Here is a 17224-nt window from a genome sequence, read left to right as displayed (position 1 = left end):
GAATACCAGAAAATGAAATAACTCAGTCAAAAAACAAGACAGCAAGAAACTATAAATTAGGCATATTTTAACTTTTGAGCAAAAAAAGATCTATGTTTAAAAACCAAATTTGTTTTTCATTTTTAAAACAAAAAACTGCTGCATTTTTTACACCTGGCTATGTCGTCCCATTATATATATATATATATATTATATATAATGGCTATAATGTATATATAGCATATGAGCTGTCTGTTGTCAGCATATGCATTCAGTTTGAGAATAGACTGTTGATTGTTGCAAAGCATTCCCTTCTCCTGTGCTTTTATTCATAACGTCATCAGTGATTAGTCCACATCTACTCGACTTTAAATCTGAAGTCTTGCAACCCTTGCAATTCAGTCTGTGTGGAATTCGCATGTTCTCTCAGTGTCTGCATCAAATTCCTCCCACAGTCCAAAGACATGCAGTTCAGATCAACTGGAAACACTAAACTGCCCATAATGTGAGTGTGCATCTGTGTGGCTATGGTTGACATCCCAACCAGGGTGTACCCTCCCTTAATCTCGCACCCAGTGATTCCAGGGTAGGCTTTCGACAGCTGCAATCCTGACTAGGACAAGCTGTTATCACAAGTGAGTGAGTATAAAGCAGTATTTGTTCATTTGTGTGATGAATAAGTGTAATAGTTAAATTACTTGACTATTCCCCACAATTTCCTATAGAGGGACAAGGCATTTTTATGCTGTTCCAGAGATTTCATAGCAATACCTATCTTGGTTTGCAGTAAATTAAATCCTTCTTGTGGACTGAAAAAATCTATTACAATATACTACACACTAATTTCTTTCAGCTAAAAGTAAAGAAAAACAGTGCAACCTCAAAAAGTCTCTTTAATACTGGATAGAAACTTGAACAGGAATATAAGTAATAAAGACTGCAGTTCAGGCTAGTATATAATGTACTGATGATTCAACTGTTAATGTGAAGATAATCAGGCATTATATCATACCCTTAACACAAAATTTCTTAAATCAAATTTACAAACAGAAGCTGCCTTGCATTGCATTGTGCTCCACAGACAATATACTGTATTGACAGAGGAGTTTTAAGACCCTTTCCCTTGAAGACAGTATTAGAAGAAACTACCCCTACAATCTTTGTAATAAACAGACTAGAGTAAGCGATTTTAAACTCCCATGGATTACAAAAAGTCACATTCAGAATCAAAACAAAACTTGTATAGAGGCAGTAGTACATGCATGTGAATGATATATACTGTACTGGATTGCTAAACATTTATTTTAAAAAACTTTGGATAATCTATAAATAACAAAAAATACAGGATACTTCATAAATGAGCAAATAAGTCCATTCTTTGACAGTATAATTCACATAAATCCCTTAAAACCACTGTCAGTGCTTTGTCAAAAATGATTTTTAAACTAGTTTCAATATGTTTACCTTAACAGTACAAAAGAAACACAGAGACCAGGTTAACTGACCCAGGAAAAGCACTTCAGCAAATGAGTGAACAACTGCATATTCAAGCCCAGGTGGGACTGAACCGTTGTAAAATTGTGAATTGTTTTACTATAAATGAACTCGTAAGTAGGTTTTGAATAAAAATATCTAAGCAAATGAAAAGTATATTTGTTAAATAAGCCAAAGAATCCAGGGTGCAGAGCAGCTGACAGATCCATTTTGTTTTGAAGAATTTTGTTGCAATGTAAGAAAATTCATTATTAACATTTTTCAGCTTTTTTATTTTTCCAAGTTATGTACTTCTAGGTTTCCCTTCATAAGGTACACAAATAGCATATCAAACAGCGTATCACATTAAGCCCTAGAAACCTGACAAGAACGCTGCTGCTGTACTTGTGGGAAAAGTGCATAAATTGTTTTATTATTAGAAACATCCATCTGATTCCTGAAGTCTTAGCAACGTAATTATGTGACAAATTTTCCAGGTCTACTGTCTACTTAAACCTTTTACTGACATTTAAGTTTTCAGAATCGGTTACAATTTGCATTAATTGGTAAAAATGATTTTTGAACTCAATGCTTGCGTCTTTTTCTTAAAGATTTTTTTGAATTTCTTCATGGCTAATGCAAACATACGTTTTAAAAAAAATCCTCTGAGGTGGCAAGTGCCTTTACAGTACTTGTATTACATAATTTTCACCTGAAAACAAAGTGTACTCAAAATGGGTTTTTAGATTTGAGTACATTTCCACAAAATGTACTCAAATCTAAAAACCCATTTTAAGCGTATGTCCCACTGTTACCTCCTGAAATGTGAAGGTCAAAAGGCTTAAATGGGAATCCTTGAGAACAAATGAAAATCAGAGTATGGTTTTTCAGTCACAAAACCAAATCATTTACCTGTAGGGTCACAAGACTGGAGGGGTTTGATGCGTTTACCATATGCACACCGAGGAAAGTTATACCACTGCTGAACTCCTCTCCCACGGTTTGTAACCAGTAGGAATAAAAATCAAAATCTGTGCACAATCTGTGCAGTGGTTAAACAAATTTACTGTAAGGAAATACAGACTCTTTGCTGAAACTTAGCAGGAGCTACATACTGCAAATACAATTATGTTGTGCATATGCAGTGCAGATGTAGTGTCTAAGTGTTGCACATTCAATGTAAGCATAAGGACTACTTGTACTGGAACAATCCTGTTTGCTGAAAACCGATTCTTACTCATATTAAAAACAGTCAACACAAACCTAGCTACTATTCCTGTAACATCTTTCAAGTGATACCTTCAACTTCTTTTCTAAGTAACCAGGATAAGTGAAATGGAAAAAAACTTCTTAAAAAAAAAAAAAAAAAAGTGGCCATCTAAATATTAAATAGGGGAAAGCCATAAAGACATAACAGAATAAACTGGTGGCAGGAAGGAGCCTGTCCACACCCAGTCTCCATCCAGACTGACAGCCTTACCTATAAATAGTTTAACAAGAGACTACCAGTAGGTATGGCCAACTGAGCTAAATCAAGAGACTTTAAAAGTCAGACTGAAGAGAGAGGAAGAGAATGTGCATCAATCTTTGTGGTTTGCATTTAAGGTTAAGGGATGGCTTCTTGAGGGATTTAGTCAGAAATCCTGAACTCACTGTATTTCATTTTTACATTTCTGTCATTCTTGAGAGTTTTTGGTTCTCTATTTCTGAGAAGCCATCTTGACATTTGTTACATTAATATAAACCCTGGTCTTAACTATATAGTTGCATATTATGGGAAGACAAATTTACAATCTTGTAAATACACTCACTGTCATTGCATGCCTGGTCACTCCCTGAATCTTGTATACCCATATGTGTCACATGGGTAAGTGATGTGTAAGTAGCAGGTTCTATTCTAAGATGAGAAATCTAGAGCATCTTTGCCAAAACACAGTCTGCTTGTGACAAATGAATACAGTACACCTGCAACTAAATACTGGAATCAAGGAGGTAAATCGAGTTCTTTTTTGAGAAATTTTAGAACAGTCCCTCATTTGATGAGTAGAGGGTAGCACAGCATTTAAGGACATATCACTAACCTGAAGACTCACTGTTGAGCAAGGAACCTAACCTGAAGTAGTACTGCAAGACATCCAGCTCTCTAAATTGGTGACATTTATCAACTGGCTTTGAACAAACTCATGAGGTAACCAACAAAATCAATCATTTTAAATACCAAAGTTTTTACTTCTACTGAATTATCAGTTTCACCTGGTTCTGAAAGGCTGGTACAAGTTTAAGCAGAACCCACGAGAACACCAAGAGGAGGTGTGGCCTGGGTGTTAGGTGATGTGGACTGGTAGAAGGAGCTGGTGTGATTGACACGCAGGAACTGTGGAATACTGGAGGCCTTGATATGAAGGATTCTGGTATCCACAACTTCACAATCGATCTGCATCATCACCTCATACTCATCATCCTTTATGACATTATCTGTAAGAAACATAACATTGTTTTCATTAGGCACAACAAATACAGCAGTGGTTAGAACTACTTTGCAATCAAAGGATACAGGTTTGAGTTCCAGCTCATTCTACAGAACTCTTGAGCATGGTACTTACCCTGAATTCATACAATAAGAACACTTTGCTGTATAAATGGGTAAGTCATAGATTGTTAAATACTGTCAGCTTTGGTCTTAAAGTATTTTTAAAACCTTTTTCCAAATTTTTCCACCCAATTTTGCTGCAGAATATAGTTTGTAATTCAAATGCAAAACTGATTTAATTTTCACTGAATTCATTTTAATCATGTATGGTACTTGATAAAGTCCAAAAAGTAAAGAGGTCTACATTGAAAAATGTGTTAATAAATACCAGCATTAGCAATATTAATCTTAAAGGACCTGTGTTTGTATTTTGTTTGAAACATTTCTTCTTGAGAGGCAGCTGAAAAAATAAATAGTGCCATTTTGCCACAGTCAGCAGATCTAATGTGACCTGGACTGTTTGGCATCACATTACACAGAAAGTATAGTGCCAAAATAGATGGGGCTGGGAAGAATCATGAACTGGCGATCCTCCATTCAGATTTGTACCATATGCAGACAGAGAAAGTGGAATCCAGAATTATAGGCCACACAACAAAAGTGCAGGTCAGGGGCACCAGATATAGTTCTAAAAAACATTTTTAACCTTTACCTCCACCTCATGCAATCCTTCTGTCATAACATCAGAATGACCCACAAATTTAGTATCTTGACCAGGAAGAGGGAATACACCTTAACTTCTCTCTTCAGGCTGGGATACCAGCTGTAAATAAGAGTGGAATGTTCTTGTTTTAACTTGCGAAGCAATTTCAAACTAATGGAAGATCTGTATTTATGGATGTGTCCTTAACACATGTGAAGTTTACAGTACAGGCCTACTGACACATCACAGACCAATTTCCTGTGCTGCTGGACCATGTGAAGTGCAGGAAACACTTAACACATGCCATATGGAAAGGATGAATGTAAATGCTTTACAACAGATACTTTTACTTCAGTCTTCAATGGGAGAGAATAAAGAACGGAAGTGTTTCTAATGGGTAAACCCTTTCAACCAATACAAAATCTCAACATTACAAATATGCCATTTATACAAATGACTGGTTGAGTTTACCACCTCAAGAGTACAGCTGCAAGACTTCTAATGGCCCTGGCACTTGAAATGTTAGAAATTCAGATCATTAATCATGGTATCAGGTTAATTTTTGAACAGCTAACAACAGCTGTTAAGAGGAACACAAAAGTAGCAGCTAGAAATTATGCTTCAATCATAAGATTGACACTTGTTTAATATTTTGAGGCCTGTGTCATGCAGCTATGGAGAATAGCTATTCCAGAGAGAGCTAAACTTTCCATCTGGAGCTGAATGGGGTTATCTGAGGGGGCAGCGCAACTCATGAGCAGAAGCACATGGACACGTCTACAGAGTTGCATCATTGCTTGCATAACCAAGTCAGAATTGTGTATGCAGAATCAGGCCACCTGCAGAGGACGCTGTGCATAGATCTGTACATGTTGGTCAACACAGTACTGCAGTTAAAGGGCTACTTTTATAGATGTTGCTGTGTGCAAACTGTGGTCAATGCAGAGAAATATGATTATGTGTACAAGTGACCATGTCACTGGCAAAAAGTTTTGATGATTTTAAACTTTTAATAAGAATGTCAAAGGATCATGGCTAGATCAAGAAATGCTTTTTTTATCTTGTAAGGATGTAGTTAAAGTTTTTTGAGACAATGAATAGAATGGGGTGTAGTGAATAAGATGAATCATATCCTGACATACAAAGAAACCCTCTGCTTATAAAGCAAGACTTGGAATGCTGTTTAAGTACAGTATAATTTCATAATGTTTCTAAATGTACATAAAAGGCATTTTGATTATGTACATCATTGTCAAGTGCACAAGAATTCTACTCATGTTTGCCATATGCTAAGAAGCAAAAAATTTCACTCAGATGACCAAACAGAATTGAGGCAGAATGACAGAGCAGAATTCCTGTATCAGTTCCATCAAAACAAAGATTTCATGACATATACAAACTATGCATCAGAAGTATCAAGCAAACTCTTTCAGAGGAAAGTGATTTGGAAACAGACTGCACACCCTAATGGGTACAACATGTAACTGTGAATGATTTAATTTAATGTGGCTACATTAGAAGATGGTAGTTCAAGTAGTTCATGCAGTTCCCAGGATGTAGTTTAATGTGAAGCCAGCACTAAATAGCCTCAAACAGCATCATAAGACAAATGATTCTTTTTTCTTCCTACCAATGTTGTATTTTTCCTCTCTTGTATCTCTCAATGTTTTTCCTTTTACGTAAGATCAAAAGACATTCACATATTTTTTATGTGAAATCACATCCAACAAGAGAAAAAAGGGTGTGTAGGTGTATAATCAAAGAGATTCAGAGAGAAGGGGGGCAATGAAAAGGTCATGGCTGAGACACCAAAGAAATTAATTTCATCAAGTAGTTTGTGTTCCTAAAGCCCAGGAAAACCTGTGAATACAATAAGAATTATGGTCCTTGGCATCCTTTCTTAACTACAAGATTAAAGTTTAGGTTACAAACAAAAGATTAACTTGTACATCTCATGTATATAGTGTTGACTATTAGTATTAAGTACTGAATAACAAACTCCTTAGCAAGTTTTCTAATAACGGGAACTTAAACAGCTGGTTCTGTGGAGTGCAACCAGCTTTCTGAAGTCAGTTGTTTCAAGCCTGTTAACCAATCAGAAACAGTTCACTTAATAAAAAGAAATTTAATGGAAATGGTGAGAGTAAAATCTAGAGTGAAACACTTTACAAAACTTTTCGTAGATACTGTGTGTGAGTTTACAGTCTCACATAACTTGAGGGGGAGGTAAGGCATTATGATTTGTAGACTGGTACTGTATGTTAATGGAAAACACAGTGGTCACCCTATGGAAAGACAAGCAAACAAAGCTTTAAAAAAAAAAAAAAAAAAAAAAAAAAAAAATCTTTAAAGGCCCAAAAAGTCGAGAGAAGTAATAATGTGATAATCATGTAATAATCAAAGTATGATCAAGAGTTTTTGTGATATTTCCTATTCCAGTGGCATTTTACCTTCAGTTCACATACAATTCATTTATTTTTGAAGCCAAAGCCAACACTTTCACATGGGCAATTTCAGCACCGTAATTTGAGCAATTGTTGGGAGTAAACCAAGAGTCAGTGTTCATCCTGCTGTGAAGTAGGGCCATAGCACCAGCATCTCAAACATGTTTTAGGTAAATTGGTGAATCGAGAGAGAGAGAGAGAGAGAGTTCTCTGATGGCCTCGTATCTTATGTTTTCCAGAACAGGCTGCAGACCACCACATCTCCATTCTCAGTAAATCGTTCCTGAAATCGGATGGACCAAGGGCAAGTTAAGACCTAGACTAAGTATGAAGTTATTCCACTCTCATGTGTGGAAAAGTTACTTAGAACTGAGCTATAAACTTCAGCTATGCATTGTGTGAAAACCTTTTATGATAATATATACCGTAATATGCACGCAAAACCTGCGTATATACCTGCACACCTTGGCATTTTTAATCATTCAGGACATGCACACCACCACCTCTACTCGGTTTTAGGCCATGGCTAGGCAACTGCTCAAAAGACTGAATAGCAGCCATACTGCAGGGCTTTAAAAACTGGGCCTGGTGAACCCCAGGGGTCTAAAGGAAGTGCTGACTTTGGCTTGGGGCCTGGACAGGCTTGCTGGACCCACACTCCCCAAACTAGACTCAAACCAAGTCTAAAAATGCATTGAAGATAGCCTTATATAGTTGTATCTTGGGAAAGCTATGCCTCTCATGAAATACACATTCATTTCCTATACAATCATGTGTTTTGCAGACCATTTTCCTTCAAATAAAGTTTTTAATAAAATGAAACACATACACACACAGTTTCTGAACCGCTTGACCCGTACGGGGTCGCGGGGAACCGGAGCCTAACTCGGCAACACAGGGTGTAAGGCCGGAGGGGGAGGGGACACACCCAGGATGGGACGCCAGTCCGTCGCAAGGCACCCCAAGCGGGACTCGAACCCCAGACCCACTGGAGAGCAGGACCCGGTCCAACCCACTGCACCACCGCACCCCCTAAAACGAAATATAACCACTAAAACATCTGGCAGATATACAATGCCTGATTGTTTTAAAACATAGGACCATATTTGCAGCTTTAAATTTTATATAGTTTCAACAAAAGGGGTAAGATGCATCTAACAGTGCAGAGTGAAACTATAGTTCATGGCTCAAGAACAGTCAGCAAAAAGCAATACTTCTTCACTTAACATAATGCAACATGAAACTCAAATTTTCCAGACATCAGCTTTCTGCTGCTACCTCCACAATTGGTCACAACATCCAATATAAAATTATTTTTTCAATTCCCAACTCTTCCTGCCGTGTTACAACATCATGTCCATCTGGGTGAATTTTCCCTTGGCAATAACAAAGCTAATGTGATGGGAAGAAGAAAAAAGCTATATAAGAAAGCTCTGGTTTTAAACAACTCTTTAATACAGCTTCAAATCCTTAGTGGGAGAAATAGTTTCATACTCACCATAAAACAACACTTAACAGACCATAGAATATAAGTGAGTGAAGTTTGTGCAAAGGACAACAAATTTGGTATGTGCTTAATCTTTATTAAAAAGCTTTTGCAATAGCATGGAATGATGCAAAATGATGTAATGAAAGTGAGGATATATCTATTCATCTCTCTAGAAATTCAGCTCATTAAAAAAATAAGTGTGCCCTAAACTGAACTACACTGGTCTACAGCTGGTATAGCAATATCTTTACTTATAAATAACTTCTCAAAGTTATTGTTAAAAAAAAAATCTTACTGTTGTGATGCAGGTTACACAGTCCCTTAAAATGTTATGTAAATGATATTAGTTAACTGTGAACTACTTCCTCTTATGAAATCACTTGTGTAGCCTTTGTTGACTCAGTGCCTAAAATTAGTCCCAATAATCTTTGCATTTTTAAAAGTGATTATGTCCTCATTTTTGCATTTACTTTAGATTTTTTACTATTGTCTCAAGATACAAAATTTCATTATGACGAGAACTCTAAGCCTATGGAAAAAAACTGATTGAAGAAGGGAGCCATAAAATATACCATGCATTTCATAGATTAAAAACTCATCTTAACTGTATTAAAAGGAGTACCAGCAATATCATGTACCAAACTCAAAATTAAAATGCATCCGCTTCCATTTACACAGCACCCATTTGCACACCAACTCATACAAAAATCTAAAAATCTAAATACCATCAGTAAGGAACACAGAATATGTAGCAATATAATGAGTGTGCCTGTTATCTGTATTTCCCTAAATATTTAATAAATATTTTGAGGCCATAAATCAAGAGGTATTATAATTTCTTCAGTGGATGATAACCTGAAAATCTGAAATAATCTTCAGCACATTCCTGTATTACCAGAGAAATGACACTTTCTCCTTTTGAAAAAATTGATTTGCTGTTTCCATAGGTCTAAAAGTAATGTGCATAGAGACCAGGCCCTAGAGAAGTCATTGAGAAGTGACACAGCTGACCCTTCACACTCCACAGTGCTTGTGTTTGCTGGCAACAGTCTGGTTTAAGACAAGCCACATTTCACAGGGAAAATCCTTGGTTACTCATGTGTAATTAAAGAACACAACATTGGGGGAATGTCCTTCATGGGAGATGTATCAGGCTTATGAACACCAAACATGTCAAAATCTGCTTTCAAATTAGAAATATGAAAAAAACAAAAAGGCAGGCAGGGTTAAGTACTACAGAAATAAGTATGGAAAAAACGTATTATGTAATTGTGCTTACAGCTGCAAATTCTTGTAATAAAACATTTCCATTTATCAATCTTAATAATATAATGAACTGTACATCTTAATAAAAACTAAGCAGATATTTCTATTCTGATTAGTCTAAAAATTCCTCCCTTATGAAAAAACCTTGTAAAAACAAGTACTTACCATTTATGTTAATAGCTGGCAACACCACTGACATCTTTGGTCTGCTTCCTTTGTTGTGGTTGGTAGCTGGGAGAAGCAGGTGATCCTGAAAAAAACGATGTGAAACAGGAAAAATAATTAAAACTAGCAATACATGAACAACGAGAAATATGTAAGTGGTTAATGATGTATAATATGTATTGCATTGGACAGAAGCTTTTTTTTCCCCCCCAAAGACCAGATGAAATTATTATATATAGCAAAAAAATGTATGAAGTACGTTTATTTGTAACCCAAGGAGCAAGCTATGAGTATATGAAAAACTTAAAATTTAAAATAAAAAATAAAAAAAAAAATTAAAATGCATATTTTCCATGTTCTGTAAAATTTCTGTCTGTAGCAATGTAAATGTAACCAGTATTTACCTGCCATCCAGCAAATGGCAGTTAAAGGCACACAGGACTATGGGTTCATGTTAATTCAACTCAATTCCACACTGTTTACAGGCGGTACCTGTCGCTCATGAATTTAGCAGTGTCATTAAGAGGACGACTGTAACTGTTGCTATTAACATGGAGAAAAAAGCAGACTGAAAAAAGCAGCAAGATGAGCACTGCACATTCTTGCAAAATGAATTAATCAGGAATTGCATTTCAAAAAGAATGTGGAAATAACATTATTTTAGTAATTACTAATCTTAATTAGTATGTATCCCAAATATAATAAAAATAGTATAGAATACAAACTATATCTGAAAAGACTTACAGATCTCTGTACTGACAAGTGGAATTATTAAATAAGAATGAATCTTTGCCTTGCTGGGATCTCAGGGTTAGGAACAAGTTACAGAGGTGAAAATTGAAAACTGGGAAGATCAAACAAATGAAAGGCCAGACTTTACCTAATCTCTTTCCAAGCAAACATCAAGAGTTTGGATTGCAGTGTCTACAGGCTTAAAAATCTATGTGTGCGCATGCAAACATTTAATGTGCTGCACCGTTCACTCAAGGCCCTGGTGTGTCAACCTCCACAAGGGTCATCCAGAAGCTGCATTTTGTATACACTGACACAAAGAGCAGAACACTTTCACTTTTTCATTCTTCCATATCACTTCACTCCTTCACAAAGGTGTACTCTTTTTAAAGACATCATTTACCAGAACATCTGGCCTCATTTGCTTCATAGCGTTGTGTATGGACAAGACAATGAGCAATGGAACATTTGTACAAGCCATGGTTCCCCTGGAGCAATGCAGGACTTGACTATCCCAGAAAAGGTCAAACAGGCAGTGTTCCGATTCTAATTCGGCCTCGTGAAAGCCACCAGTGACGAAAAAGGAGGAGGAGACAGAATATCTATGGTGTAAGAACATGTGTGAGCCAGGTTTCCCCTGACAAGAGACAAGATGGGCCTCTGTAAAGTTTAATTAACTTAGGCTGCTTGGCCACATCACAATAGGGTCTACCAAGAGGCTTCGCATGCAGGTCTAACCCTGTCAATGGCTCTTTTTTTTTAAAAAAAAAAAAAAAAGAAAAAGGACACATTTTTCTGCAGTGAGACAGATGAATACAAGACCTTCCATTTGTCACAGAAATTAAAAGAAACAAACCTATCACTTGGACCAGTGAGTGCAAAAGAGTTTCCAAGGCGGCTCCTTTCTCACATATGGCAGTAGTTCTCCAAATTTAATGTGAGCTGCTAAAACAAAGACAACTGTGCAAACAACAAAGATGCCTCTCAGATTTTAGCATGTCAACTTTTCCTCATCAGGTTTACCTAGAAAGCAAGCTGTGGGGTTCAGTTCGCAGGACAACTATGTCTGCAGGTCACATCCAACCTGGTGTTTTCATCATATCCCATTGCCAAGGGTAGGGAATGGTTGGTAACCTGATGCTGGGTCTGCTTGCTCCATCAGCAGACAGCAGACATCAGAAGACAGCAGAGGCATAGACAGCCAGGCCAAACAGCCATTGTCACGCATGGCTCTTCCTGGAAGGTAATCTGTCCTACATGCATATGCATCTGTACCTCAGTCATGGAAAAAGGAGGCTGAACTATTCCTTCTCACATGAATCCAACTGGGCCCCCAACAGCCTAAACTGCCTAACTAAATGTATGGTGCAGTTTCCGAGAGACTCTTATTATTCGTTTGTTGCTTAACTTGAACACTGATCCAATTTTGATGCACAGAGTTAATGACAGCTGTGTATTTTTCTGTATCAATTCAGGGTAAGTACCTTGCTCAAGGGCACCCCAACAGAAGGTAAGGAGGGGGGCTTCAGATGGCTATTTTTAGGGCACAAGACAACCTCTTTAACTGTTACCACACCTACTGCCCAAATAAGGCCAAACACAACTGGGGGAAGGAAGCTACCCATGTAACAACCTGTAGGCTGTCATGGAACATTTGAAAAGCAATTCCCAAAACTGCATGGGACGCAGACAGGGCAGGGTTTTAGAGGCTAAGGGTAAAACAAACCATGTTTTGCAATTCACAAATTAAACACAGAACACACAGGGACCTTGGCAAGCTCAAAGTAACATCATATAAAAACAGTCCAGCAAATACACCCTGAAGCCTTGGAAACAAAATACAAATACCCCAACACATGCAATGTGTCATATGCAATGATGACCAAAAGGACATCACCAACACACATGTAATGATGAGTGGGGTTTCACATGTTAGACTCCATATTTCACTTTTAGAAGTGAAAAACTGACACATCCTGTGTCCTGTAAAACACCACTAACCTCAGATGTGCAAATCATAGCCAGGCATAAAATGTATTTTGTTTCACAAGCTCTAGAAAAGCTTTTGTTGTGGATGGGCTGGTTTGGTAGAACCAAGGAGGACTATTGTATCTACTGGACTGCTGGAATTGGACACTAAAGTAAAGAAATCTGAAGACACAATCAGAACAATCAGAGGAGGACATGTTGTATGTACAAGCATAACAGTGGAATGCTGAATCGATGCCTATAGAAAGGTCAGCTGGGTCCAAGGATTTGAACAAAGAACAAAGTTTGGAAGGACCCAGCAGTTGGAGTCCAAGAGCTTCTCAGTTTCAGATTTAAAGTCATCAGCTTGGGATAACTTAATAAAATAATAAAGTGTTCTATGTGTATCAGGCAGCAACTTAGAGGCAGATGGTATCAACAAAATGTAAAATTAATGCTTCAGTCTCACTTCAAAATATTTTGGTATGTCTTTTACAACTAACAAGAGGCAAAAAGAGAAATTTACAAAAGGATTAAGGCAGGATGAAAAACAATGAACCCTAAGGTGACTTTTGAAGAATCCTCCAAAACAGCTCAAATAGGTAACAGCCTAACAAAGTCAAAAATTTACTGATATATGATTTTGTGGCCAAGAAATGCATCAAGTCAATAATTTTCCATATATTCTGTCACCCACACTTCTTCCTAATTTGTAAAAACACTGCCCCTGACTCACAGTTCTACATTAAATCTAAAAATTCAGATCTTGAAAGCAGAATCTAGATGCCTTTTGGTAACCAAAATTGAAATGGCTTGCTTGAGCCTGTTTCAAGTTTTCTAGCTCACATAGTTTAATGCACACTATGCACCTTAACCATAGACAGCATTTGCGCAGAGGACCAAAAATGAACAAGCAATAACAATCATCTAGTTTTTGCAAAGATGTGTTAGCCATAGTATTTTTCCCCAAATTGAGAGGGTTAGAACAAAAAACTGTTTCAGACTGTAGACTGCAGAATGTTAAGATGTGATTTTGTACTGTCATTTGGGACTGCCTGGGCCACAACTGTTAAGGTCTGAGGTTTTCTGTGATTTCAAGAGGTTCCTGGGAACCTCCTGTTCTGTTTACCTCCAAGGCAAATTAAACTTGAAAAGTACATTATTCAATCTGGGAGCTGACTTATTAAAATGGGAGAAAATGTGAACTATGCCAGCCAATTTTCTAAAAGCTATATTCCAACAAGTATGGTCAACTGTTGCAGATGTATTACTCCTCATATTAAGCAGCAGTTTTACTGCCATAATATAATTATTAAATGGCAAACACCTAATAAGACAATATTCTGGCTTCCGATACTGGATAAAATGATTGCCTCAAATTACTGCACAACCTAAACAGATAATTCTAAAATATTTAACTCAGAGACCTGGCAGAAACTTCTCAGCTGGCTGTTTGGGAATAAATATTTGGTGGGTTAAAAACATTAATCAAAATCTACATCTTGATGCTATCAGAGCAGACAGCATGACCTTTACCTCAGATAAATCTCTACAATATATATACACACTCTACTATGATAGCTGTTGGAAAGAAATTTATATGGTTATATAATTCAAGGCAAACATTCAAGAGAGAGTTATACAACAGATACATATTCTATAATGTATATACTTATTTTGCTCACCCTGCGAAATGACACCACATAGAATGTGTCACCACGACGACGAATCTCTTCAAATAAATCATTGTAGCCACGATGGGGGGCATAGTAGATTTGAAGTTCACGGGTGGAGTTTCTAGGAGAGAACACAAAGTCAGCTGGTAAGGACTAACCCTTATGTCTGTACTCTGATGTCATTTTCATGAAACTAAATCAGCTGAGAATCTTACATTTATCTGGTGCTTTTCTCCAAAGCAACTTACAATGTTAAGGTTACAATTATTTACCCATTTATACAGCTGGGTAATTTTACTGGAGCAGCTGAGGGTAAGTACCTTGCTCAAGGGTACGACAGCCAGAGGTGAGGCTCAAACCTACAGCCTTTGGGCCCAAAGGCAGTTGTTTTAACTACTATGCTACAGGCTGTCTTAAATGAAAACAAAGGACTGATAACAGAAACTGATTTTCATAAAATTCCAGAATGTTTAAAAATTACAGTTGTAAAATCTCCCTGCATGTTTAATGCTGCTGTTTTTCACTTACCTTAAGTCTGGATTGTTACTACAAAAAGCAGTATCAAGAACTTAAAATTCCCATGATTTACAGAAATTACTTTAGTGAGAATTACTCCTATTCACCAAGGAGCCCACAAAACTTTGGAAACAAATCATAATACAGATAGTGAAATGTAGGTAAAGTTATTTGCCTGACTATGAGATCAAGTTTCAAAACCCTAGATTAACTATTAATATTTCATCATAACAACAAGAGATTCAACTCACTTGTCAGACAAATCTGGATACTCTACAGTTACAACCTCAGCAACCTGAGGATCCTTGTTCGACGATTTCTGTAAAAAAGACAAGGAAACAAAAAACATTATCACGATCATTGATTTTTTTTAGCTTGTGCATTTGTCCTAAGATTGCTTATATTGTGAGAAACTACACTAAGCTACTTACAATCTAGCCGTACATGTCTTTGTATCTGTTTTTCTTGCTTTATGTCTGTTTTAAAGCGCTCTGTGCCACTGCGTGAGAAGAGCACTCTATAAAAATAAACTGAATTGAATTTACAAAAATAATTGTAATTCACACAGCCATACACTCAGGACAGTTTTAGAGTCACAGTACACCTGAAATATCTGTCTTTGAACTGTGGGAGGAAACCCACACAAACACAGAAAGAAAACGCAAACTCTGCACACAGGGAACAAGATTCACACCCAGGTCTAGTCCCACAACCCAGGAACCAAAGGCAAAAGCGCTACCTGATGCATCACAGAATATTATAAGCGTGCTATACAAATCTGTTAAGTGCTGTCTTCTGCTTTACGTTATCCTTTTGAAGGGTTATAATTCATTATGAAAACTTTGCATATACAGTGAAATTAATTTTCCATTATAGTTCAAGTGACAAGCTGCATACTAAATGTAAGCGGTAATACAGGGGTTCTACTGTGATGACAGACAAATAGGGACAGGAAGGTTTCCATCACAACCTACAGGACTGTACCCTCACTGATTCAGCACCACTTCTAGACTCAGACACTGACTTAACATTCCTCTGACAGCGACTCTTTCATGTCTTTATTTAGTTATTTACCAGTTCATTCATCAGCCTTGTCAGTGTGGGCATACATTGTCCACAATCTACATGCAGGGTACTCCTCTCCAAGTTACTATACCCAATGATATCCGTTACAGTATGTCAGCAATTCCTGCAGATCATTTGCTACTTACTGAAATTAATGGATTATTTGCATAATTATCTTTGTGACACACAAGGCTATCGTTGACAGCACAGGCAGTGGATATATTAAAGTCAAGGCTGGTTGCCTGCAGTGTTCAGTCTTAGAGAACTGCTGGAAGAAATACAACGATCAATACACCCGTCTGGAAGACAGCTGAATAAACACTGGCATGATAACTTCCAAGTCCGTATTTCTCTTTTAGAGTTACAACAGTCATGATATTATCGCGGTTCATAACCTCATCGTGCAGTTCACTGTGGTTATCACTTCTCCCTTCTACGAAATGCAATAACATTAAGACTGAAAAATCATAGCTGCAGTGTTTCCTATCCCACACTCAAGATTATAAATCCATTCAGAGCAACTGGCTAACATTGTCTCCCTGATTAAATTTAGAAAAGAATGTTTCTCTGGGGGAACCAGAAACAGAGAGAAATGAGACACCCTCTTGCCGAAACTTCAGCACTGTCAGCAGAGCAATGGGATTCCATGGTGAGATGGGAAAACTAAAAAGGGTGGAGAAAGATGGGAATAGAGAAAAAAGAGCTGGATGAGTGCAACGGATAAACATAGGGGGTAGCCGAACACAGAAGGAAAGAAGGCAAGAAAGAGCAGCTCCTTGCGCTAAACTGGAACAGCCTTCCAGTAAGACAATGGAGAGTAGCTTGACTTGATTTTAATCCACCTGGTCTCGCCTCTCTCTGAGTTTGCATGTTATTCCTCACAAATATCAACTCGCTGGAAACACTGAAAATGTGTGATGGAATGCTGACTGAAGATTAATAATGTTGGGTGTGGCAAACCAGATTTTCAGGATCCCAGAAAACGATTACTCGCCAACGGGGAGAATCAGTTTAAATTTCTTCTTCAAAATGGGAGGAACAACAATTTAGGTCAGAACATGATGCATTTCCTTGCGATAAAGAGATTAATGAACAAATACATCTGATATGGATTACACATTGTTCTGCCCTGCATTTCACAGAGATGAGAAAAATACAAGCAGGACAGGACATTTCTCATATTCCCTACACAGAGCATGTGTGGATGCAGGAGCTATGATAAACAGAAAGGAACAGTATTAATAACCTATTGTGGAGATCAAGTGGATTACTGCACTC

General features: G+C 37.3%; 1 protein-coding gene across 1 annotated transcript in view; it reads right to left on the bottom strand.

The window, feature by feature from the left end:
* Positions 1 to 874: 874 nt before the first annotated feature.
* Positions 875 to 17224, bottom strand: part of atf6 (activating transcription factor 6) — a 40298-nt gene continuing 23948 nt past the window's right edge. Inside the window, exons 13-16 of the mRNA XM_018754164.2 lie at positions 15133 to 15200; positions 14375 to 14486; positions 9990 to 10074; positions 875 to 3927 (exon numbers count right to left, since the gene is read on the bottom strand). Coding sequence (XP_018609680.2) covers positions 3731 to 3927; positions 9990 to 10074; positions 14375 to 14486; positions 15133 to 15200 — 462 coding nt within the window. The 3' untranslated portion in view covers positions 875 to 3730. The remainder of the gene's footprint in view (positions 3928 to 9989; positions 10075 to 14374; positions 14487 to 15132; positions 15201 to 17224) is intronic.

Source organism: Scleropages formosus, chromosome 9 (genome assembly GCF_900964775.1).
Source record: "Scleropages formosus chromosome 9, fSclFor1.1, whole genome shotgun sequence".
Taxonomy (NCBI): domain Eukaryota; kingdom Metazoa; phylum Chordata; class Actinopteri; order Osteoglossiformes; family Osteoglossidae; genus Scleropages; species Scleropages formosus.
This window is presented reverse-complemented; position numbering and strand designations above follow the sequence as displayed.